Source organism: Somniosus microcephalus, chromosome 30, assembly GCF_052327205.1.
Source record: "Somniosus microcephalus isolate GS21.2 chromosome 30, FLI_Smic_1.0, whole genome shotgun sequence".
NCBI lineage: Eukaryota > Metazoa > Chordata > Chondrichthyes > Squaliformes > Somniosidae > Somniosus > Somniosus microcephalus.
In genome coordinates, this window is record NC_141016.1 from 7,443,584 (window position 1) to 7,469,511 (window position 25,928).

Sequence of the window (25,928 nt, forward strand, 5' to 3'; positions counted from 1 at the left end):
ACCACAAGTGGAAACATCTCTGGGTCTACCCAATAAAACCCTTTCATAATCTTGACTTTACACCCCCACCCCACCCCACTTCAATCTTTCCTGATGGGTATAACCTCTCATTTCTGGTATGATCCTTGTAAATCTTGTTTTACACCTTCCCCCAGTGTCTATATATCTTTTTTTTGAATAATATGGAGACCAGAACGGTGCACAGTTCTTCAAGTGTGATCTAACCAAGGTTCGATATAAGTTTAACATCATTTCTCTGGTTTTTAATTCTATTCCTGTAGAAATGAACCCCAGTGTTTTGTTTGCTTTTTTTTTAATGGCCTTACTAACCTGCTTCGCTTCTTTTAGGTGACTGAACAGTCTCCTGGGCTAGATTGGCAGAGCGGAGAGCTCCAAGTCTGCCAAGCTGGAATGGGACTCAGCACCTCCTTGTCACAGCGCACTCCGACCGTGCGGTGGTGCCCCAGGCACAGACTGAAACCCTAACACTGCATTCGTGACACGAAGCATTGGAGTTCTCCAGAGACCGACTATCTTTTCCATATTGGTCCCCCCACAACCACACAGAATGCAAGTCACAGTCAAGGGGGAAAGTCGGCGAGACGCGCCAGGGACTATCCTGCTTGTTTCTGGTCACGCTGAATGCAGGAAGCCAGCTCGCAGGAGCAGAGACATCTGCAGAAACCACCCTACCCCTTTCTAAGTGCATCCCTGCACCAACCAACCTGCCTCTCCTTTAGACATCCCTCAGTGAGAGGAGAAGGGGTGGGGGTGGGGGAGAGAACTCTCCTCGTTTTGACTGCGGAAAGGGGAATCAGGCATTTAATTTTTTTTGTTTTGCAAATCATTACTCACAGATGAAATTGTCCAACCTGGGTCAGAGCCCTGCTTTGTTTGAAAGGGGAGGAAGAGAGAGAGCAAAGCTTGGGTTTGGCCGCTCCCTGGTCTCAGTTGGTCGCAGCTTGATACACTGAAGCTCAATTTGCAACACTCGGCGCCTGCGCACTCGGGCAGCGGGGCGGAAGAGCAACACGCTGAAACTGCACGCCCACCACACCGCCATCTGTGGGGCTGACAGACCTTCAGCATGCTTGCAGAGCAATTGTGCACAGTAAAAAAAAAATTGCAGGGTTGCTTTTTTTTCCTCTCCTTTCCGCCCCCAAGTTCATTTTATAACAGCCTTACGCCCGGAGTCCACGTTTATATGGAGTGTGAGAGATTGCAGCTCCCTCTTCCATTATTTGAAGGGGCTGCTCCTCGATTTTTGGCTGCACTTCAGTCCCCACGCCCCTGATCTTTGGTCACCCGGTGCGGAGGGGGAATTGGGGGCAGGTTTGGGGAACCTCGTAGGACTGCTCCTGGGCCTGGCCAAAGTGGCCATCAACTGGTCCAGGCAGCGGGCGGTCGAGGGGGTCTTTCGGCCCGACTGCCCTGCCTCTCTTCCACGGCCACGGTCACGCCCGGGTGGCCCTGGAGATGGAGCGCGCGGTGTCCGCTGGCATGCTCAAGGCCTCCCACAACCGGTGGGCACCGCAGGGACTGGGGTGCATCATCACCCCATGGAATACAATTTTAATTTAAGTTGTTAAGTTTCTTTTAATATTTTTTGTTAAGTTAGTTTTATTGTTTTAACCAGAAGAGTACACTCAAAGGGTGCTGGAGTTCATAATCACCCCCAATAACAAAATTTTATAACAGTCTTACAACTTATAATGTCTTATTGAAGTGTCAGCCATGGCTCAGTGGATAGCACCCTCGCCTCTGAGACTCTGAAGGTCGTAGGTTTCAAGTCCCACTTCCAGAGACTTGAGCACAGAAAAAATCTAGGCTGACACTCCCAGTGCAGTGCTGAGGGAGTGCTGCACTGTCGGAGGTGCCGGCTTTCAGATGAGACGTTAAACCGAGGCCCTGTCTGCTCTCTCTGGTGGATGTAAAAGATCCTACGGCACTATTTCGAAAAAGAGCAGGGGGAGTTCTCCCCGGTGTCCTGGCCAATATTTATCCCTCAACCAACATCACTAAAACAGATTATCTGGTCAATATCACATTGCTGTTTGTGGGCGCTTGCTGTGCGCAAATTGGCTGCTGCGTTTCCTACATTACAACAGTGACCACACTTCAAAAAGTACTTCATTGGCTGTAAAGCGCTTTGGGATGTCCTGATGAAAGGCGCTATATAAATGCAAGTCTTTTTTTATAAGTCTTGTTACAATTGTACAGGGCTTTGGTGAGACCACACCTGGAGTACTGCGCACAGTTTTGGTCTCCTTATCTGAAAAGGACATACTTGCTTTGGAGGTGGTGCAACGAAGGTTCACTAGATTGCTCCATGGGATGGGAGGACTGTCCTATGAGGAGAGATTGAGTAGATTGGGCCGATACTCTGGAGTTTAGAAGAATGAGCGGTGATCTCATTGAAACATACAAGATTCTGAAGGGGATTGACAGGGTGGATGCTGAGAGATACTTCCCCTGGCTGGGGAATCTAGAACTAGGGGTCACAGTCTCAGGATAAGGGGTCGGCCATTTAAGACTGAGATGAGGAGGAATTTCTTCACTCAGAGGGTTGTGAATCTTCTAGAAATTCTCTACCTGAAAGGACTGTGGATGCTGAGTCGTTGAGTATATTCAAGGCTGAGATCGATAGAGTTTTGGATATTAAGGAATATGGGAATAGGGCGGGAAAGTGGAGTTGAGGTCGAAGATCAGCCATGATCTTATTGAATGGCGGAGTGGGCTCGAAGAGTCGTACGGCCGACTCCTGCTCCTAGTTCTTGTGTTCTTATAAACCATTGCCACCATATAGTATCTACATTTTGTTACAGTCTATGGTCGCTATCTTTGTAACCTCCTCCATCCCTACAACCCTCCGCGATCTCTGCACTCCTCCAATTCTGGCCCCTTGCGCAGCCCCGATTTTAATCGCTCCGCCATTGGTGGCCGTGCCTTCATCTGCCAAGGCCCTAAGCTCTGGAATTCCCTCCCTAAACCTCTCCTCCTCTCTCTCTCTCCTCCTTTAAGATGCTCCTTAAAACCCACCTCTTTGTCCAAGCCTTTGGTCACCTGTCCTAATATCTCCTTTTCTGGCTGGATGTCAAATTTTGTCTGATAATCACTCCTGTGAAGCGCCTTGGGACATTTTACTGCGTTAAAGTCGCTATATAAATGCAAGTTGTTGTTGATGGAGGTTTTCACTCATGGGAAGGCCATTCAGCCCCTTGAGTTTGTTCTGCCATTCAATTAGATCAGAGTATTTTCTAAATGGTGAGTACACAGGAACTGCGGAGGAGCCGAGAGAGTTAGAGGTTCATGTATAGAAATCACTACAAACCAGTGGACAGGTACAGAAAGTCATTTTAAAAAGCTAATGGAATGTTAGCCTTCATCTCATGGGAGAAATTGATGGAATTGAAGGCCGATAAATCCCTAGCGCCTGATAATCTACATCCTAGGGTACTTATGGAAGTGGCCCTAGAAATAGTAGATGCATTGCTGGTCATCTTCCAACATTCGATGGAATCTGGAACAGTACCCATGGATTGGAGGGTAGCTAATGTTACCCCCCTATTCAAAAAAGGTGGTAGAGAGAAAACGGGGAATTACAGACCGGTAAGCCTGACATCGGTAGTGGGGAAAATGCTAGAGTCCATTATAAAAGATGTAATAGCAGAGCACTTGGAAAACAGTGACAGGATCGGACAAAGTCAATGATGGATTTACAAAAGGTAAATCGTGCTTGACTAATCTACTGGAATTTTTTGAGGATGTAACTGGTAAAATAAATAAGGGAGAACCAGTGGATGTGGTGTATTTGGACTTTCAGAAGGTTTTCGATAAGGTCCCGCATAAGAGATTAGCGTGTAAAGTTAAGGCACATGGGATTGGGGGCAAGGTATTGACTTGGATAGAGAACTGGTTGGCAGACAGAAAGCAAAGAGTTGGAATAAACGGGTCTTTTTCCGAGTGGCAGGCAGTGATTAGTGGGGTACCGCAGGGTTCGGTCCTTGGACCCCAGCTATTCACAATATATATTAATGATCTAGACAAGGGAACTAGATGTAATATCTCCAAATTTGCAGACGACACAAAGCTGGGTGGGCGTGTGTGCTGTGAGGAGGATGCTGAGAAACTCCAGGATGATTTGGATAGGTTGGGTGATTGGGCAAAAGCATGGCAGATGCAATATAACGTGGATAAATGTGAGGTTATCCACTTTGGTGGCAAAAACAGGAAGGCAGATTATTGTCTGAATGGCAATAGATTGGGAGAAGGGGAAGTGCAACGAGACCTGGGTGTCCTTGTGCACCAGTCGCTGAAGGTAAGCATGCAGGTGCAGCAGGCGGTTAAGAAGGCAAATGGTATGTTGGCCTTTGTAGCGAGAGGGTTTGAGTACAGGAACAAGGATATCTTGCTGCAGTTGTACAGGGCCTTGATGAGACCACACCTTGAGTATTGTGTGCAGTTTTGGTCGCCTTACCTGAGGAAGGATGTTCTTGCCATGGAGGGAGTGCAGCGAAGATTCACCAGGCTGATACCTGGGATGGCAGGAATGATGTATGAGGAGAGATTGGGTCGATTGGGCTTATACTCACTGGAGTTTAGAAGATTGAGAGGGGATCTCATTTAAACTTATAAAATTCTGACAGGACTGGACAGACTAGATGCAGGAAGGATGTTCCCGATGGCCGGGGAGTCCAGAACCAGGGGTCACAGTCTAAGGATAAGGGGTAGGCCATTTAGGACAGAAATGAGGAGGAATTTCTTCACCCAGAGAGTGGTGAACCTGTGGAATTCTCTACCACAGAAGGCAGCAGAGGCCAATACATTAAATATGTTCAAGAAGGAGTTAGATATATTTCTTAAGGCTAAAGGGATCAAGGGATATGGGGAGAAGGCAGGGACAGGGTACTGAATTTGGATGATCAGCCATGATCGCATTGAATGGCGGAGCAGGCTCGAGGGGCCGAATGGCCGACTCCTGCTCCTATCTTCTATGTTTCTATGTTTCTATGGGCTGGAATAGAAAGTAGTGGAAGTTATGCTATGGTTGTATAAAGCTCTGGTTAGGCCGCATCTGGGGTACTGCGTTCTCACAAGAATGATACCAGGGCTAAATGAGTTAAATTATGAGGATAGGTTGCATAGACTAGGCTTATATTTCCTTGAGTACAGAAGATTAAGGTGATCTAATTGAGGTGTTTGTAAGATGATTAAAGGATTTGTTAGGGTAGAGATAGAGGAGGGAAACGATTTCCTCTGGTGGGGGGGAGTCCAGAACAAGGGGGCAGAACCTTAAAATTAGAGCCAGGCTGTTCAGGGGTGATGTCAGGAAGCACTTCTTCACACAAAGGGTAGTGGAAACCTGGAACTCATTTCCCCAAAATCTGCTGAGGCTGGGGGTCAATTGAAAATTTCAAAACTGAGATTGATAGATTTTTGTTAGGTAAGGGTGTTAAGGGATATGTAACCAAGGTGGGTAGATGAACTCGAGATACAGATCACCGTCACCTAATTGAAAAGGGGAAAGTATTAAATTGCAGTGCAAAGATCTGAGAACTTTGATTGGGCAACTCAATATGCAGCAGCTGATTGGCTGATTGTCATTTTGAGCTTTAACCTTGTTTGATGACGTCACTCACCTTGTTATTTAAATATGGAGTTGGCAAGATAGGGTGAGGAAGTTTAGTGGGTAATGGAAGGTTGGTCTTGAGAGGTGTGTGGTGGGCATTGGCATTAATGGTGAGTTTGTAAAAATTAGTAATAAAAACAGAAAATGCTGGAGATACTCAGCAGGTCAGGCAGCATCCGTGGAGAGAGAAACAGAGTTAACGTTTCAGGTCGATGACCTTTCGTCAGAACTGGAAAAAAGCAGGAAAGGGAACAGATTTTTAAGCAAGTGTAGGGGCCGGGAAATGGGGGAGGGGATGAGGGAACAAAAGGGAAGGTCTGTGATAGGGTAGAAGGCTGAAGAGGTTAAGAGACATTAAGAGATATTCAAGGCGAGAGGAGATGGTAATGGGACAGGTTAAGAAACAAAGGATGGCTCGAGATGGAGTGTGAATTGCGCTGGCAGAGTGAAAGACAGCTGCCCTGTGGGGGAGAAGAACAAAAGACAGAGTGTGGATAAAAAATATATATAAATGTTTATGATCTGAAATTGTTGAATTCTATGTTGAGCCCAGAGGGCTGTAAAGTGCCTAATCGAAAGGCTGAGCTTCCGTGGAACAATGCAAGAGGCCGCGGACGGTGAGGCCTGAGTGGGAGTGGAGCGGTGAATTAAAGTGACAGGCGACCGGAAGCTCAGGGTCACCCTTACGGACTGAACGGAGGTGTTCCGCAAAGCGGTCACCCAATCTGCGTTTGGTCTCCCCAATGTAGAGGAGACCGCATCGTGAGCAGCGAATACAGTATACTACATCACAAGAAGTACAAGTAAATCGCTGTTTCACCTGGAAGGGGTGTTTGGGGCCCTGGACAGTGGGAAGTGGGGAGGTATAAGGGCATGTGTTGCATCTTCTACGCTTGCACGGGAAGGTGCTGGGTGAAGAGGAAGGGGTGTTGGGGGTGATAGAGGAGTGGACTAGGGTGTCGCGGAGGGAGCGGTCCCGACGGAATGCTCAAAGGGGAGGTGAGGGGAAGATACGTTTGGTGGTGGGATCACGCTGGAGGTGGCGGAAATGGCAGAGGCTGATCCGTTGAATGTGGAGGCTGGTGAGGTGAAAGGCGAAGACAAGGGGAACCCTATCGTGGTTCCGGGAGGGAGGGGCAGAAGTGCAGGAGATAGAACGGACACGGTTAAGGGCCGTGTCAACCACTGTAGAGGGGAATCCTCGGTTGAGGAAAAAGGAGGACATGTCGGAAGCACTGGTATGGAAGGTGGCATCATCAGAGCAGATGCGGCGGAGACGGAGAAACTGGGAGAATGGAATAGAGTCCTTACAGGAAGCGGGGTGGGAGAAAGTGTAGTCCAGGTAGCTGTGGGAGTCAGTGGGCTTGTAGTGAATGTTGGTCAATAACCTATCCCCAGAGATGGAGACGGAGAAGTCGAGGAAGGGAAGGGGAGAGTCGGAGATGGACCATGTGAAGGTGAGGGAAGGGTGTAAATTGGAAGCAAAGTGAATGAACTTATCTAGTTCAGGGCGAGAGCAGGAAACGGCACCAATACAGTCATCAATGTACCGGAAAAAGAGGTGAGGGAGGGGACCTGAGTAGGACAGGAACAAAGAGTGTTTTATATATCCCACGAAAAGGCAGGCATAGCTAGGACCCATGTGGGTTCCCATAGCAACACCTTTCATTTGGAGGAAGTGAGTGGAGTCAAAGGAGAAGTTGTTCAATGTGAGAACAAGTTCAGCCAGGCGGAGGAGGGTGGTGGTGGATGGGGACTGGTCGGGCCTCTGTTCAAGGAAGAAGCGGAGCGCCCTCAGGCCATCCTGGTGGGGGATGGAGGTGTAGAGGGATTGTACATCCATGGTGAAAAGGAAGCGGTTGGGGCCAGGAAACTGGAAACTGTTAAAGTGGCGGAGGGCGTCGGAAGAGTCACGGATGTAGGTGGGAAGAGACTGGACAAGGGGAGAAAAGATAGAGTTGAGATGGGAAGAGATAAGTTCCGCGGGGCAAGAACAGGCTGAAACGATGGGTCTACCAGGGCAGTCCTGTTTGTGGATCTTGGGAAGGAGGTAGAAGCGGGGTTGGGGAACTATGAGGTTGGTGGCCGTGGGGGGAAGATCTCCAGAGGAGATGAGGTCGGTGACAGTCTTGGAAACGGTGGCTTGATGTTCGGTGGTGGGGTCATGGTCCAGGCGGAGGTAGGAGGAGGTGTCGGAGAGTTGGTGTTCAGCTTCCGCTAGGTAGAGGTCGGTTCACCAAACAACAACAGCACCAGGGGGAGGGGTCCAGGTAGAACGGGAATTCTGAAAACGGGAGAAAGGGTCAGCCGTGCGGGAGGAAGACTCCTGGCCAAAGAAGTGGGCACGGAGGCGAAGGCGGCGGAAAAAGAGCTCAGCATCGTGCCGAGCTCAAAATTCATTGAGGCGGGGGGGGGGGTGTAAGGGGATGAAGCTCAGGCCTTTGCTGAGGACTGATCGTTCGGGGTCAGAGAGGGGAAGGTCAGAGGGGATAGTGAAAACGCGGCAGGGGGTGAGATTGGAAGAAGGGATGGGGTCAGAGGAAAGTGAAGGGGAAGGAGGTTCCGGAGGGGCGTTGGTGTCCAAGAGTTGTTGAAGCTTGCGATCCTTGACACCTGAAAGGAAGAGAAAAAAGTTTTTTGTTAAAGCGCCGGATGAGGCGCTTTAATTTATTATTGTCGCAATTAATGTTTGACTTAGAATTGAGAATTTGGGAGATGGTTGCGGACGAGCTGATCTGGTTGATGGTGACGATTTGCCTTTTTCATGGCTGATAGTTGAAAGGATGAGCTTGGTCTGTTAAGCTGAGGGGAAGGGAATCACAGGCTCATACAGCACTGAAGGAAGCCATTTCGCCCTTCATACCTGTGCTGACTCTTTTTATTTTTCAGGCAGTTGCCTAATTAAGTTTCGGCACGTACCCCCATTTTAAAGGGGTGCAACCGATAAGGACTGTAACTTAAAAAATCAAAGCTTCATTTCTGGTGGTGATGATGATGCACTCCAGTCCCCGCGGCGCCCACCGGTTGCGGAAGGCCTCGAGCGTGCCGGCAGACACCGCGTGCTCCATCTCCAGGGCCACTCGGGCGCAAATGTAGCCGTGGAAGAGAGGCAGGGCAGTCAGGCTGAATGATCCCCCCTCGACCGCCCGCTGCCTGGACCAGTTGATGGCCACTTTGGCCAGGCCCAGGAGCAGTCCTACGAGGAGGTCTGCCGACTTGCCTGCTCCCGCACCCCCCCCCCGCACCGGGTGACCAAAGATCAGGAGCGTGGGTCATGCCTGTGCTGACTTTTTTGAAAGAGCTACCTAATTAGCCCCACTCTCCTTGCTCTTTCCCCATAGCCCTGTGACACTTTTTTGAAGTATTATCCAATTCCCTTTTCAAAGTTCTGAATCTGTTTCACCCTTGGCGAGCAGCGACCTTACAAACCCCATATAATTTTCAACCTGTTGATTAAATCACTCCTTCTCTTTCTCTGCTGCAAGGAGAACAGTCCCAACTTTACTAGTCTCCATGTGACCTGTAACCAAAAGACTAACTGATCTCCTTTCCTCACAGATACTGACTTGCTTCTGGCATTTCCTGCCTCTTTTTTTTTGTAGACTTTGCAGCATCTGTACTATTTTTTAATACCATCCAGATTGGCTGTTGCGGGAAATGTTGTGACAAGTGGCTTTAAAATGGTTCAATAGAACTCTGCTTTGTGAAGCCAGCTGCTGTACCATCATTGCCCACTTGAGGGCAGGTGATAGCTTCTTCTTCTCTTAGGCAGTTCCTCGGAACCGAAGATGACTTGCTTCCACATTAAAAATGAGTTCGCAGGTGACTGATGAGTCCAATGCGGGACCTACAGTCTCTGTCACAGGTGGGGCAGACGGTGGTTGAAGGAGTGGGTGGGTGGGGTGCTTGGGTTGACGTGCACTCCTTGCGCTGTCTGCGCTTGGCTTCCACTTGCTCCCGGCGAAGAGACTCGAGGTGTTCGGCGCCTTCCCGGATGCTAGGTGTGATAAAAATAATAACTTCCGGGAAGTTATGTCATCACTTCCTGTGAACTGTGAACTATGAACTATGAACTGTGTACATACCTCACTTCCTGTCATGTGTCACTTCCTGTTGGACTGGTATAAATACTGGTCTGTTCAGTATTGTAAGAGGCTTCTACCAGAGGCATGGTAAAGACCTCTCTTGTGTATAGTGTGTTTATAAGTTACTTAAAGCTTACTTTAAAGTTACTTGATGGTAAGCCTCCTTTTTCTTACATCACTAGGTGATAGCAGGGTGCAGATTAATGGAGTCATTCTTGTTGAGGACCATAATGGATTTGAAACTTCATTGCATTTTAAATTAGAAGCAACATTAAAAACTGTGCAAATATGAGTAATTGTAGAACTGGATGCAGACGAGGGAATTCATTTGACACGTCGTTCTTCTCCCTACCGAAACCCTCCCCAGTCACAGTATGATGCAGGTTATTCGGTGATTGCAGAGCTTTTGCTTCCAAGGCTCAAGCCAGAATCCAGCTCAGGTAGTGATCCTTCTTTGTGAAGATCTGTTCGGAAACCCTTTGCATTAATCTCTACCTCCTTTTAAAAAAAACTTGTATCCATCTTTGTCCCAGTGTCTCAGATGTATTGTAATTTGAGAGTGCTCGAGATTAAGCGCTCCTATTTCCCCTTTCTATCCTATGACGAGGTCATCTGTTTATTGTTGAGGGATAAGCATTGGCCAAAACACCAGAAGAACTCCCCTGCTTTTTGAAATAGTGCCACGGGATCTTTTACATCCACCTGAGACAGCAGAAGGGGCCTCGGTTTAACGTCTCATCTGAAAGACGGCACCTCAGACAGTGCGGCACTCCCTCAGCACTGCACTGGGAGTGTCAGCCTAGATTTTTGTGCTCAAGTCTCTGGAGTGGGAACTTGAACCCACAACTTGACTCTTGTTGCACGCCCGCATGCAACAAGACCTGGACGATGTTCAGACTTGGGCTGATAACTGGCAGGTAATATTCGCGCCACAGAAGGGCCAGGCAATGACTATCTCCAACAAGCGAGAGCCTAACCACCGCCCCTTGACATTCAACGGCATTACTATCGCCGAATCCCCCACCATCAACATCCTGGGGGTCACCATTGACCAGAAACTTAACTGGACCAGCCACATAAATACTGTGGCAACAAGAGCAGGTCAGAGGCTAGGTGTAGTGTATGTGCTTTAAGTCAGAACTACTTTTTACAGCTCCTGTATACTGTAGTACCGGCAGTAACCACACCGGTATATAAGCTGTGCGCATGCCTCTGTACTCCAGTCTAGAGGTGACCATCCTCCAGTAAAGACCTGTTGTTTGTTTATGTACAGCATCCGTGTAATTCTTTATCCACTGAACCACGGATCCAACAGTGGCGACGAGTGTTGATGCGAATCTACCTGCAACATTAAACAAACAAACAAAAAAAAAAATAGTCGAGTCCAGGAACACGGGCGTCGACCGCGAGCAACCGCCCAGCAGTCAGGCAGAGATCCAACTTCGCTGGGGAGGCTGTGGAGAGCCGGGCTTGGTTCCCCAGCCACAACGAGCAGTGAGAGACCGACGACAGGTCCTGAGCAGACCCTTCCCGAGCAGCGGCGGCTGGAGCCGACCGACGGCAGAGAGAGAGAGCCGGGCAGCGTCGACGGGGTAAGAAAAAAGGTGAAGAGAGCAGGGCGCAGCCGGGGGTTGATCACCGAGCGGCGTCGTGGAAAAATACTGCAAAACCGGAGAGAGAGAGGGTAAGAAACAGCCGGGTTCTAGACCGAGCGGCGTCGACAAATATCAAGAGAAGAACGCGCAGAGCACAGCCAGGGATCACGGGCTGATCAGGGTCCGCGGGGCGAAGCAAGGGGAGACACCATTGAGCTGCGGAGAAGCAGGGAGAGCGCGGGAGACACCATTGAGCCGCGGAGAAGCAGGGAGAGCGCGGGAGGCGCCATTGAGCCGCGGAGAAGAAGGAAGAGCGCGGGAGATGCCATTTTGCGAAGCCGCAGCGGAGAAGACGGGCGAGCGCGGGAAGGAAGGAAAGCGCGGGAGACGCCATTTTGTGCTAGCGGAGAAGAAGGGGAAGCGTGGGAGGCGCCATTGGGGATAGATAACGCACAACCAAGGATGCCAAAGAGTGGCAGTATCTCTACGTTCGACAATGAAGTCGAAGATTGGGCGACATATGTGGAACGTATTGAGGTGTACTGCAGGGCGAATGAAGTGCCAGATGCTAATAAAGCACTGGTTCTGTTAAATTCCATGGGTGCAAAAACTTATGGGTTACTGCGGAATCTAATAACCCCAGAGAAGCCGGTAAGCAAGGATTTTGGAAGCATAGTAGAAATCCTACAGGACCACTTAAGCCCCACACCGCTGCTGATAGCAGAACGATTTAAGTTCCATAAAAGGAACCAACACAAAGACAAAAGCAATGCTGAGTACCTAACGGAACTGCGCAAGCTATCGAAATACTGCCAGTTTGGAGCAGGACTAGCAGACACGTTAAGGGACAAGTTTGTGTGTGGGCTACAAAGTGAAGGAACCCAGAAACGGCTTCTATCAGAAAAGGACCTTACGCTGGACAAAGCTTTCAATATGGCAGTATCACACGAAGCAGCCGCAAGGGGTGCTGCACATATACAACGGAGACCGCAAGAATATGGCACCAACGAAATGACCTATGGAACAGGGAAGTGCTATCGCTGCGGCAGAACAACACATGACCAGAAAGATTGTTGGTTCAAGGACCAAGTGTGCAGACAGTGTGGGAAAGCAGAACACATAGCAAGGGTCTGCAGGTCTGGGAAGAAAACCAACAGTAAGAAATCTCCACAGGAGAAGTACAAAAAGGTACACCAGGTGATGGACAGTGGTTCAGACGAACAGAAAAGTGACACAGACTCCGGAAGCAAGGAGCTGGGTTGTCTGAAACTACATAATGTAACCGAAATAGAGGATCACCAGACTATCTGGGTTACACTCAAGATAGACGGAGTCCAAGTGGAAATGGAATTGGACACAGGGTCAGCTCTAACAGTCATAAATCAAAGAGACTACAAGCGGCTATTTTCACACATACCCTTGAAAGCTACAGAGATTGTCTTGAAGACGTATACGGGGCAAAAAGTCTACCCCAAAGGAAAAATAAGGGTGAAAGTGACATATAAAGGTCAGGAAATACCTAAAATGGATATATATGTATTGCCAAATGGAGGACCACCACTGCTAGGACGTGAATGGATCTGGAAGATACATTTAGATTGGCATTCCATACAGGCACTGAAGGTGGAGGCCAAAAAGGATGACGACGTCACACCTGGACGACTGTCAAAAATGCTAACTGACGCAAAAGAAGTGTTCCAGGAGGGACTAGGAACACTAAAAGGAATAACAGCAACAATTAAAATAGAGGATAATGCAAGCCCAAAGTTTCTGAAGGCCAGACCAGTGCCTTATGCGATCAGACCAACGGTTGAAGCAGAGCTGGAAGGGTTGGAACGTTCAGGAGTACTGTCCAAAGTGGACTGGAGCGAGTGGGCTACACCCATCGTCCCTGTAATGAAGAGGTCGTTGAGTAATACGCCTGGGGAACCAAAGAAGATCCGCATCTGTGGGGATTTTAAGGTGACAGTGAACCCAGTCCTTCACACGGTGCAATATCCGCTTCCACGAATTGAGGATATTTTCGCCTTGTTATCTGGTGGTAAACGCTTCACCAAAATTGATCTAGCCCAGGCGTACTTGCAGATGGAGGTAGAAGAAGCTTCGAAACATTACCTTACGATCAACACCCATAAAGGTCTCTATCAATACAACCGGCTGGTGTTTGGAGTAGCCTCAGCTCCGGCTATCTGGCAAAGGGCGATGGATCAGGTCCTGCAAGGGATTCCAGGGACCCAGTGTTATTTGGACGACATCTTGGTCACGGGCGAAAATGACGGTGATCACCTTGCTAACTTGGAGAAGGTGCTCGCCAGATTAAAGGAATATGGGCTACGAGCTAATCACCACAAGTGCGAGTTTTTCCAGAAACAGATCTCGTATTGCGGCCACATCATCGATGAAGAGGGGTTACATAAGTCGCTAGACAAGATTGAGGCAGTAGTCAAGGCTCCAGCACCGGAAAATGTGTCACAACTGAGGTCGTTCCTCGGGCTGGTAAACTATTACCACAAGTTCTTACCAAATTTGTCTACGGTACTACACCCGCTGAACACCCTACTGCAAACAGGGGTACCATGGAAGTGGGATGACAAACATAGACGAGCTTTCCAGAAGTGTAAAGAATTGATCACATCAAAAGAGGTGTTGGCCCATTTCAACCCAGCACTACCAATTCGTTTGGCATGTGATGCATCACCCTACGGCATTGGAGCGGTGCTGTCGCACAAATTCCCAGATGGGTTGGAGAGGCCAGTGGCTTTTGCGTCTCGGTCACTAACCTCATCCGAGCGCAACTACGCCCAGATTGACAGGGAGGCCCTCAGCCTAGTATGGGGAGTAAAACAATTCAACCATTATCTGCATGGGCAGAAGTTCACCTTGCTGACTGACCACCAACCACTTGTCTCCATCTTTAATCCTAAGAAGGGCGTGCCAGTAATGACTGCACAGCGGTTACAAAGATGGTCCCTGTTTCTAGGGGCGAATCAATATGAAATAGAATATAAAGGCACGAAACAGCATGGGAATGCTGATGGGCTATCGCGCCTGCCACTGCCTACGGTGGAGGAAGCACCAGCAGTGGACCCTATCGAGATATTTTATTCATCGATAATTGAACGATTGCCAGTAACAAACGCGGATATAGAGAAGGAGACCCGCAATGATCCGACGCTGTCACGGGTATATGAATTGACGGTGAGGGGATGGCCAACACATGGTGACTCACTGTTGCCAGCATTCTCATCCAGAAGAGAACAGCTGTCAGTATGCCAGGGGACAGTGATGTGTGGATCCAGAGTGGTGATTCCACCCAAGTTAAGGGAGAGAGTGCTAAAGGAGCTACATGAAGGTCATCTGCGGGGAGTGAAAATGAAAAGCCTTGCTAGGGCTTATGTGTGGTGGCCGGGAATTGATCAACAAATCGAAGACCTCACTAAGAGCTGCTTAGGATGCCAGAAGGTCCAAAATGCACCACCACATGCCCCTCTACACCCATGGGAGTGGCCCTCCTCTCCATGGCAACGGGTGCACATTGATTTCGCTGGTCCATTCATGGACTCAATGTTCTTAATAGCAGTGGATGCTCATTCAAAGTGGCCTGAGGTGATAAAGATGTCTTCAACCACTACAGAGAAAATGATTGCAGTCCTACGGACCATATTTGCCAGAAACGGTTTGCCAGAGCAGATCTGCTCTGATAATGGACCACAGTTTGTGTCCGACGAGTTCCAAAAATTCATGAAAAGGAATGGGGTAAGGCATTACACATCTGCCCCGTATCATCCAGCCACCAATGGATTGGCTGAGAGGTTCGTACAAACCTTTAAGAAGGCGATAAAGGCCATGTGCGACGAGGAAATTCCACTACAGCATAAGATGGACAATTTCCTATTAGCCTACCGAAACGCGACACATGCAGTTACCAACCAGACCCCGGCCATGATGTTCTTTAACAGAAGGTTGAGATCTCGTCTGGATTTGCTCAGACCAAATGTGCGAAGAAATGTTGAGGACAAACAATTCCAGCACATCAACGAGAAGCCGACAAGGAGCTTCAATGTAGTGCAACCAGTCTTGGCCCGTGACTATCGAACAGAGAAGTGGCAACCCGGAATGATATGTACAAGGCAGGGGCCATTAATGTACACAGTGGATGTCGGGGAGAACATTGTGAGACGCCACGTCGATCAGATCTTAGCGTCACAGGAAGGCGTCAACCCCATGTCTCGAGTACCTGGGGATGAACCCGACATACCGGTAGCATCTACTTCAGACCTAGTAGCAGTGGAACCCGATGAACTACCTGATGAAAAGGGGTCAGAATCGCCTCTGCACCAAGAACAAGAACCTCCGGAAAGGCGCTATCCCGAAAGGGTCAGGAAGCTGCCCCAAAGACTGAATCTATAAATGGACTTTTTGTTATTGAATGTACATGTAAAAATGTAATTGTTATTTGAATATTAAGGGGGTAATATTAATCTAAAAAGGGAGGAATTGTAGTGTATGTGCTTTAAGTCAGAACTACTTTTTACAGCTCCTGTATACTGTAGTACCGGCAGTGACCACACCGGTATATAAGCTGTGCGCATGCCTCTGTACTCCAGTCTAGAGATGACCCTCCTCCAGTAAAGACCTGTTGTTTGTTTATGTACAGCATCCGTGTAATTCTTTATCCACTGAACCACGGATCCAACACTAGGTATTCTGTGGCGAGTGTCTCACCTCCTGATTCCCCAAAGCCTTTCCACCATCTACAAGGCACAAGTAAGGAGTGTGATGGAATACTCTCCACTTGCCTGGATGAGTGCAGCTGCAACAACACTCAAAAAGCTCGACACCATCCAGGACAAAGCAGCCCGCTTGATTGGCACCCCATCCACCACCTTAAACACTCCCTCCCTCCACCACTGGCGCACCGTGGCTGCAGTGTGCACCATCTACAAGATGCACTGCAGCAACTCGCCAAGGCTTCTTCGGCAGCACCTCCCAAAACTGCGACCTCTTCCACCTAGAAGGACAAGGGCAGCAGGCGCATGGGAACACCACCACCTCCAAGTTTTCCTCCAAGTCACACACCATCCTGACTTGGAAATATATCGGCCGTTCCTTCATTGTCGCTGGGTCAAAATCCTGGAACTCCCTCCCTAACAGCACTGTGGGAGCACCTTCACCACACGGGCTGCGCGGTTAAAGAAGGCGGCTCACCACCACCTTCTCGAGGGCAACTATGGATGGGCAATAAATGCTGGTCTTGCCAGCGACGCCCAGATCCCATAAGCAAATATTTTTTAAAAAATTATGCAGGAGAGCCATGGCTAACACCTGGAGCCCAGTGGTCATGGAGCTGGACAAATAATCCAGAGGCCTGGGTTTTTAATGGAGCGAACATGAATTCAAATCCCAACTTGGCACCCTTTGCGTGCAAATGTGCTTCCTGATTTCACTCCTGACTGGCCTAGCTGTAATTTTAAAGATGATGTCATTCCTGATTTTCACCACCAGAGGAAATAGCTTCTCTGTATCTACTGTAGTGAATCCTATTATCATTTTAAGCACCTCTATTGGATCACCCCTCAACCTTCTATACTCCAGGGAATCTTCTTCTTAGGCAATCCCTCGCAACCGAGGATGACTTGGTTCCACACTAAAAATGAGTTCGCAGGTGACTGATGAGTCCAATGCGGGACCTACAGTTTCTGTCACAGGTGGGGCAGATGGTGGTTGAAGGGGCGGGTGGGTGGGGTGCTTGGGTTGACGTGCGCTCCTTGCGCTGCCTGCGCTTGGCTTCCACTTGCTCCCGGCGAAGAGACTCGAGGTGTTCGGCGCCTTCCCGGATGCTTCTCCTCCACTTTGTGCGGTCTTGGGCCAGGGATTCCCAGGTGTCGGTGGGGATGTTGCACTTTTTCAAGGAGGCTTTGAGGGTGTCCTTGAAGCGTTTCCTCTGCCCATCTGGGGCTCTCTTGCCGTGCCGGAGCTCCGAATAGAGCGCTTGTTTTGGGAGTCTCGTATCGGGCATGCGGACAATGTGACCTGTCCATCGGAGCTGATCGAGCGTGGTCAAAGCTTCGATGCTGGGGATGTTGGCCTGAGCAAGAACACTGTTCAGTGTTCCAGGGAATACAAGCAAAGTCATAATTAAGCCCTGATATAATTGTGGTGAATCTGCACGGCAGCCCCTCATATGATTCCTTGGGTTCAGTGCCCAAAATAAAAGCACTGCTCCAGATGGGGTCTGACCAAGGTGCTGTAAAACCAAAGCATCACTTCCTCACTTTAATAAATAATTCCAGCCAACTTGAGATAAAGGCCAACATTCCATTAACTTTTCTGATTACCTTTTGTAATTATGCAGGGAGGATGTTTCCCCCTGTCTGGAGAGTCTAGAACTCGGGGTCACAGTCTCAGAATAAGGGGTCGGCCATTTAGGACTGAGATGAGGAGAAATTTCTTCACTCGGAGGGTGGTGAATCTTTGGAATTCTCTACCCCAGAGGGCTGTGGAGGCTCAGTCGTTGAGTATATTCAAGACAGAGATCGATAGATTTTGAATATTAAGGGCTATGGGGATAGTGTAAGAAGGTGGAGCTGAGGTAGAAGATCAGCCATGATCTTATTGAATGGCGGAGCAGGCTCGAGGGGCCAAATGGCCGACTCCTGCTCCTATTTCTTATGGTCTTATGTTCTTAAGTCACTGTGCTTCTCAAATCCTTTGACCATTGAGTTGTCTCATTGTGTATCATTCCAAATTTCTCCGCATTAACTTTAATCTGTGGGATAGCTCTCCAGCACACCAGCCTGCATTCATATCGTGTCTTCAACGTAGCAACACATCCCAAAGCGCTTGCCCAGATGTTAGGGGGTTGGGTGCGCGGTCCTCGTGTCCCAGTGGGAATGGCAGTATGTCTGAAGCCAGGTTGGGTTGGCTGGAGGTGGAAGTGTTCAGGGAGCGGGGTGTGGAACCCGGTGGACCTTTTCCCCACCGGAGTGAGAGAGGAAGCGAGCTGACGGTCTGCTGCAGGTTCTGCAAGGCAGAGAGTGCTGGACATTCAGACAGTGTGAAGGAAGAGCTGGGCCTGTTCAGACTGACACTGATGGGGGCGGCGTGCGGCCGACGAGATGTTAAGTATAAGGTCCAGGGGTTGGGCTAGTGTCAAAGGTCCAGTGGCTGAACAAGGGTTCGTGAAGGTGATTGAGTCAGCAATAGTCTCGCCGTGAAAGAAGCAGGTTCGAGCCCGGGTGTGAAATAACAATAAAATATACATGCAAAAAGTGGAGGTGATTTCAACGAAATAGTAAGAATGTTTTGTTTTGGGTGGGGCCGCATTGGGGTTTGGCAAATAAATTTGTTAAGATTCCTGCCTGTTTACTTTTCCGGAGGGGTCATCCACTTCACATGTTAACTCTTTCTCTCATCTAGAGATGCTGCTGTCTAGTTCCATGATTTACGAGCAATTTCTGCAACATTCACTCCTTCTCACATTCACTGCACTATTCAGGCTTTCAATAGGAGAGATAGAGAAATTCCTCCTATTGATTGCCAATCCACCCCCAGTTACACTTCCCCCTCTCTCTCACACACACACACGCCCTAACTCGATCTCAGTCACCTGTTTCTGAGCTGAGCTCGAACCGAGATCTACACACACCAATATCGCAGGCAGGTGAGCAAGCAAATCCTTTCAGCCGCTCTGCCTTCCCTGCTTTTAATCACTCGGGTTTTATACTTAACCTCTCAGCGCCTTTTACTTTATCTTAAAAGATAACATAACATCAGTTCATGTAAAAGGGCTTAGGTTGGGATTGACCCTCAGCAATGAGGTTGGGGAGGTGGGCTCACTGTCCGTTGCACCACTGTGTCCTCTTGGGTTTTCATTGCTCCGGTTTAACACTTAAGATCTCCCCTATCCCTTAAACTATTCCTGAAAAAGATATCTTCCTTCTAACAGGACCAGGGTTCTGAGGTCCAGACTGGGACCCCTGGTTGCCATCCATGCAACCACCAGCCCATCCCTGCTGTTTAGTTCCTCTCATGTTTCATATCTCCGCCCTATGCACAGTGCCAGTCACCTCCTTACACTGTGAAAAGGTGTTGGCTCCCTGAACTGAGCTTGAAGTCTATCCCGGAGTTCCAGGGATCTGCTGTCCGTGCAGTCACTGTCCCTTTGTTCTGGTTGGGTGTAGACTTGGTCACCCCCACACTCTCCACTGGGTTTAAAATTTGACCCTGTGAAGCCATCAAACATTTCATATAGAAATAATAATCTCCTCTAGCGAGATTTGAACCCATCTCCCAACACTTTTAATGCTAAAAGCTCAGCGTGAAACCCTTGTGGTCATCCACCCTTTCTTGCAGGACTAGGTTTAACATCTCATCCGAATTACAGTACCTCCAGCAATGCAGCACTCCCTCAGCACTGCTGTCCAAGTTCCCCTTTTTAACTTTTCAAAAAATTGAATGAATTTAAGCGTCAGGAGGGTCAAGAATTGGAAGGAATGCGTCAAGCACCTCCCGAAATCCACGACCTCCATCGCCTAGAGGGACAATGGCAACAAGTGCATGGGAACACCACCATCACCAAGTTCCCCTCCAAGTCACACACAATCCTGACTTGGACATGTATCGCCGATCCTACGTCATCGCTGGGTCAAAATCCTGGAACTCCCTCCCTCACAGCACTGCCGGAGCACCTTCACCACACAGACTGCAGCGGTTCAAGAAGGCGGCTGACCACCACCTTCTCAAGGGGCAACTAGGGATGGGCAATACATGCCGGCCTTGGCCAATGAATGAATAATGTATGGCTCAGCTATATTGGATTGAATTACCAAGCCTTGTTTGGGGGAGGAGGGAGAAGAGAAGACATAATGGCCCAGTAATTCCGGGCACAATGCGTGAGTATGGAAGGGGTACTCACGCGTGTGCCCGGAGGAATTGCCGGTTTTCAGCATGCACAGCGCATGCGCTGAAAACCGGCATTTCCTGTCCTCTGACCCAAGGGGTTAAGAGGCAGAGCGTGCGCAGTGAAATTCCTTTTCTTTTTCCAGAGTTGCGCGCGTGTTAAGGCCTCCGGTCTTTACGCGTGGAAAAACCAGACGTAAGTATTTAGTTTTTCAGGTAAGTGGGCTTTTAGTACAATGTAGAATTTTTTTTCCCACAGGTTTGTTATTTTTAAAGAATTTACAGTAAGGTAAGTTTAGTTTTAGACCCTATTTTTTAAAAATTTATTTTTTTCAAAAAATTGATTAATTGTTTAAAACATTTTAAAAAACTTATTGATAGTTAATATAATCAGTGGGATGTTTTTTTAAATTTTATTTCAAGTTAAAGTAGTGTTTTGGCAGCCCATACTTTTCATGAGTTTGACAGCTCTGTCAAACTCATGAATGAGTTCCCCTCCCCTGATTGGCTGCCCAGTGCTCACCTGATCCCAGCCGGCACATCGCACTAACTACGCCGCTGGATCAGGTAAGCACATCGCGCCGACATCTGAACCGGGCCTGTGACAGGAAATGCGAGCAGGCCCGGGCTTCAGATGTCGGCGCGCAGGGTGAGTGCAGATCGGGGGCTTGCACGCGCGGCAAGCTCCCGATCCTAATTTCAGGGCCATTAAGGATATTCAAGATAGCAAAATGGCGTCAAAGCACTGGGTGGGGTTCACGTGCAAACTTCACTCCATCACACAAACACACAACAACAAAAATCACAAGGAAAGAAATTTGTTAGACTTTATTCAACTCCATCTTTCTTTTTAAAAAATAGCCGACAGGTTTTAACTACCCAAATGTATGGTATGTCATGAAATAGTGCGACAGAAAAATATATATATATATTTTTTTACAATTTGCTTAAAGTCAGGCAGGACACTGATGGGGTTTTGATGCTCTGGGAACAGGTCACGCCCAAAACAAGAGCAACTGGTAGGTTTTCCTTTCCTCCGGGATTTGAAATGATGCCACTTCAAACAAGAGGGGGGGGTGGTGGGAAATGCAGCAACGGCAACTTCCCTGGGAGTGTGGGCAGCTGTGGAGACTTCGGAGCGAAAAGGAAAAGCAGAATTTGCACGCTTTATACATCCAACCGTGACCTCAGTTTGATTCATCAGTCCCTCCGTCCTCCTGACCTGGAGGTGCAAAGTCGCCTCTTGTTGGGAAACAACGTTTGCATCCCTGCTTACGATAGCAAAATACTGCGGATGCTGGAAATCCGAAACAACAACAGAAAACGCTGGAAAAACTCAGCAGGCCAGGGCAGCATCCGTGGAGAGAGAAACAGAGTTAATGGCCCAGTAATTCCGGACACAACGCGTGAGTACGGACGGGGTACTCACGCGTGTGCCCGGAGGAATTGCCGGTTTTCAGCATGCACAGCGCATGCGCTGAAAACCGGCATTTCCTGTCCTCTGACCCAAGGGGTTAAGAGGCAGAACGCGTGCGACTGCGCAGGCAGCGCGTGCGCAGTGAAATTCCTTTTTTTCCCCCCAGAGTTGCGCGCGTGTAAAGGCCTCCGGTCTTTACGCGTGGAAAAACCAGACGTAAGTATTTTGTTTTTCAGGTAAGTGGGCTTTTAGTACAATGTAGAATTTTTTTTCCCACAGGTTTGTTATTTTTAAAGAATTTACAGTAAGGTAAGTTTAGTTTTAGACCCCATTTTTAAAAAATTTATTTTTTTCAAAAAATTGATTAATTGTTTAAAACATTTTTAAAAACTTATTGATAGTTAATATAATCAGTGGGATGTTTTTTTAAATTTTATTTCAAGTTAAAGTAGTGTTTTGGCAGCCCATACTTTTCATGAGTTTGACAGCTCTTACTGTCAAACTCATGAATGAGTTCCCCTCCCCTGATTGGTTGTACAGTGCTCACCTGATCCCAGCCAGCACATCGCACTAACTACGCCGCTGGATCAGGTTAGCACATCGCGCCGACATCTGAACTGGGCCTGTGACAGGAAATGCGAGCAGGCCCGGGCTTCAGATGTCGGCGCGCAGGGTGAGTGCAGATCGGGGGCTTGCACGCGCGGCAAGCCCCCGATCCTAATTTCAGGGCCAATGTTTCAGAACTGTAGAAGGGTTTCGGCCCGAAACGTTAACTCTGTTTCTCTCTCCACGGATGCTGCCTGGCCTGCGGAGTTTTTCCAGCGTTTTCTGTTGTTATTTTGCATCCCCGCTTGTTGCATTAATTGGTGGCGACGCTCATGTTCGTACCCAGTGTCTGCCCTGCGAACCCTTTACCCTGATTATACATCTTACCACGTTTAATACAATCACCTCCTGCAGGAAATTAACCTACTGCTGCCACGCTTTGTTAAAATACACCAATTAAAAAAAAAACATGAACACAATGAGCCGAATTATAATTTGCCAAGTACACCACAAGTCTGAAAGAGAGAAACGAAAAGCATTCTTAAACCAGTTGTGCTAAGTGGAGACCGCTTTTGTTGCAAACCAGTTTCTTGCTGAGAAGGGACCGCTTGAAATCTGGAGTAAACTGACCCATGTTTGATCTCTAACCAGGACTCCATTCAGGCTCCCGCGTCTCATTCTCAAAAAGTCCAATATTGGATTTTATACATCAAAAGTGCAATTATATTCTGTACCAGGTATTATTTTAAGTGTGCTTTCTGCATATAGGATCTAGCGAGTGGCATAGTAATATTGCATAAATCTTACCCCTGTCTGTCTATAACACACTTGGGCATATGGCACATGGTAATGAAAGTCGACTATCCACAGAGTCCGTCCCTGCACCTGTTATAATCTGAATACATGGTAATGCGTGGAGATCTGTACCGCCCTGGTCGGAAGAAGGTACATTTTTACCACTGGCCATTTGAAGGCTTGGACTTCATGGTGTTGACTCACAGAAAGAGAAAACCGGCTCCCTTAAAAGAAAAGGAGGGAAAATGCAAGTTGTGCTTGGTCGAGAAGAATGGGAGACGGCAAAATCATTGGCTGTTCCATTAGTGTGGAACGCTCGGGTGGGACAGCTAGCCCCAGTGGTGGGACAGCTAGCCCCAGTGGTGGGACAGCTAGCCCCAGTGGTGGGACAGCTAGCCCCAGTGGTGGGACAGCTAGCCCCAGTGGTGGGACAGCTAGCCCCAGTGGTGGGTGCTCTCCTGCTACACAATTCCAGGGAGAATGGCTTTGAAGGACGGAAATGTCTATGTTGCAATAGTTGAAATAAGACATTGTTTAGGATTCGCTCCACTTGTTCTGAAAAACAGGAGTTTATTCCTAGTCACTTTCTTCACCGTCTTCATTTATGACTTCTAATGCTGTTTGCATTAACACATCCTTCTTTAACCATTGAGAGTGAGCGATAGCGCAGCTCTGGTCAAAAATAATCCCCCCTCCCTCCAAGGTCACCACTGCAGCTCTCCGACAAGAGCTACACTTGTGGACAGACAACATTGGCAGCACCAGTCGCTCCCTCAAGGCAGCCCGTTTCAATGCCACAGGAAGTGACGGGAGCCTGACAGAGGAGTGAAAGCCCCAAGTAGCCCAGTGATCTGAAGCTGCCACCTCCCCTGAATTGAACAGGCATTGTGCCGCAGTACCTCCAGAAGCATGGCCTTCAGGTGAGCAGCTCAAGCGGCCCAGTCAGGTTTAAGGAGACCTGCGGAAAGTATCCTTTTACCCACCTGACCTGCCTTTGGCCAATTTGTGTGCTGTAACTCATTTAAACCAAGATTGTATTTGGTACATTGGCTGGACCCCTTTAATAGGCCCCCATTGGTCACAACAGTGCATCACTGTACTTCATCCAGATTGTTGGGTCACCCAACTGGTGTCAGCATGCTACGGAGAAAAAAGAAAGACTTATACAGCACCTTTCCCAACCTCAGGGAGGTCCCAAAGCACTTTACAGCCAGTGAAGAACTTTTGAAGTGTAGTCACTGCTGTAAATGTAGGAAACGCAGCAGCCAATTTGCACACAGCAAGCTCCCACCAACAGCAATGCGATAATGAGCAGATCATCTGTTTTAGTGATGTTGATTGAGGGATAAATATTGGCCCCAGGACACCGGGGAGAACTCCCCTGCTCTTCTTCGAAATAGTGCCACAGGATCTTTAATGTCCACCCGAGGGTGCAGACGGGGCCTCGGTTTACCGCCTCGTCCAAAAGACGGCACCCCCAACAGTGCAGCACTCCCTCAGAACTGCACTGGAGTGTCAGCCCTCCACAACCTTCTGACTCAGAGGCGAGACAGCTACCAAGTGCAAGGATCAACTGGACGAGAGAGAGAAGCTCCACACCTGCTCCAGCAGGAATGAAAACAGCTGGAAGAGGAGAAGGGCACGTTGAGTTTTCCTTCTTTTCGACAAGGCTAGTCTTCCATGGCTCTGGATAATGCCAAGGGTTAGGAAGGGGAGCGTTTCATCCCAGCTTTTGTGCGGTTACTGAAAAGGATTCTTCACCAATAGGTTAGTTACTTGTGCTTCCGGTTTCAATAAAACATTTTACATTCTTCTCCGAGAAGTGGCTCACAGTGCTCAGCCATAAGTTGACCGCCCATACATTGCTCAGATTTCAGAGAATCCCAGAGGTCTGACCTGCCCTGAACATTCGAGTCTGTCTAGAACAGTCGTAAAAAGTAGGTTAGTAGCAAATGGAGTGGTTGGAGGTGAATTCTAGGACAGTGCAAGTCTCTGGTTGCCAACTCTGGTTGGATATATTCCTGGAGGTGTCGTCACATGATGCTTCGCCTTGCCATTGCCCCGCCCCCACGCTCACGCTATTGGTCGCCGAACACGTCCATCCTCACGACGCCCCCCCCCTTCCCACGGCAACTGCAAAGCGAGCACTCTTCGTGACTCAATTAGATGATTCTTGACGGTCAAACAGCTTTCCGCCCCCCCCCCCCCGCCAAACTCCTACATTTTTATAACGCAAGTGTTCAAATGAAAAGAAAAACAAAAACAATGTTTTTTTAATTGCTATGATTTTTTCCACCTAGGTCTTGCTCGCAGCAGGGTAGTGCTGATTCATCTTCACTTCCTGGAGACTTCAGGGGCAATCCAGGAGGGTTGGCAACCCTATTCCGGACCCCCAGCGTACGCTTCTCCACAGGTGACATTCTGGAAGGTGCATGAATGGCCCGCTCGACAGCAGGTACAGAAGGTGCATAGTCTCTGCCTCATCGCCCAGATGCCAACAGCAAGGAACGCCCGCCCAAAACAATCTTGTGCCAGTCGTTCCGTCGGCTGCGCCTAGTCTCAGATCTGCGCCCAGGACTCGGTCAGTTCTTGCACGCGTGTCTCGATGATCGAGCGCATTACTGAATATCTGTAAAGAGAAACACCGCCGTCTCAGTCTCTATTTTTGCTCACAGGCCCATTCTGAACGATGGTGCAGCACTTCCTCAGCACTGCACCGGGAGTGTCGGCCTGGATTACCTGCTCAAGTCTCTAGAGTGGGACTTAAAACACACAACCATCAAGCTCAGGCAAGTACCCACTGAGCCACCGCTGGTGCCTAAAACTGTCGGACATATTTCACTTAATCAAGTACACAATATTCTTTCCTGCTCTTAACTTTTCACCCGTACGGGCCATTTGATTTTCTCTATAAACTTGCAGGGCTACGGGGATAGAGCGGGGGAATGGGACTGACTGGA

General features: G+C 48.6%; 1 protein-coding gene across 3 annotated transcripts in view; it reads right to left on the minus strand.

The window, feature by feature from the left end:
* Positions 1-21,022: 21,022 nt before the first annotated feature.
* The window catches only part of rassf2a (Ras association domain family member 2a), a 43,253-nt gene continuing 38,347 nt past the window's right edge, over positions 21,023-25,928 (minus strand). For all 3 annotated transcript variants that reach the window (XM_085970952.1, XM_085970953.1, XM_085970950.1), the window contains exon 11: positions 21,023-25,597. In XM_085970952.1, the coding sequence (XP_085827078.1) occupies positions 25,528-25,597 (70 nt within the window). In that variant the 3' untranslated portion in view covers positions 21,023-25,527. The remainder of the gene's footprint in view (positions 25,598-25,928) is intronic.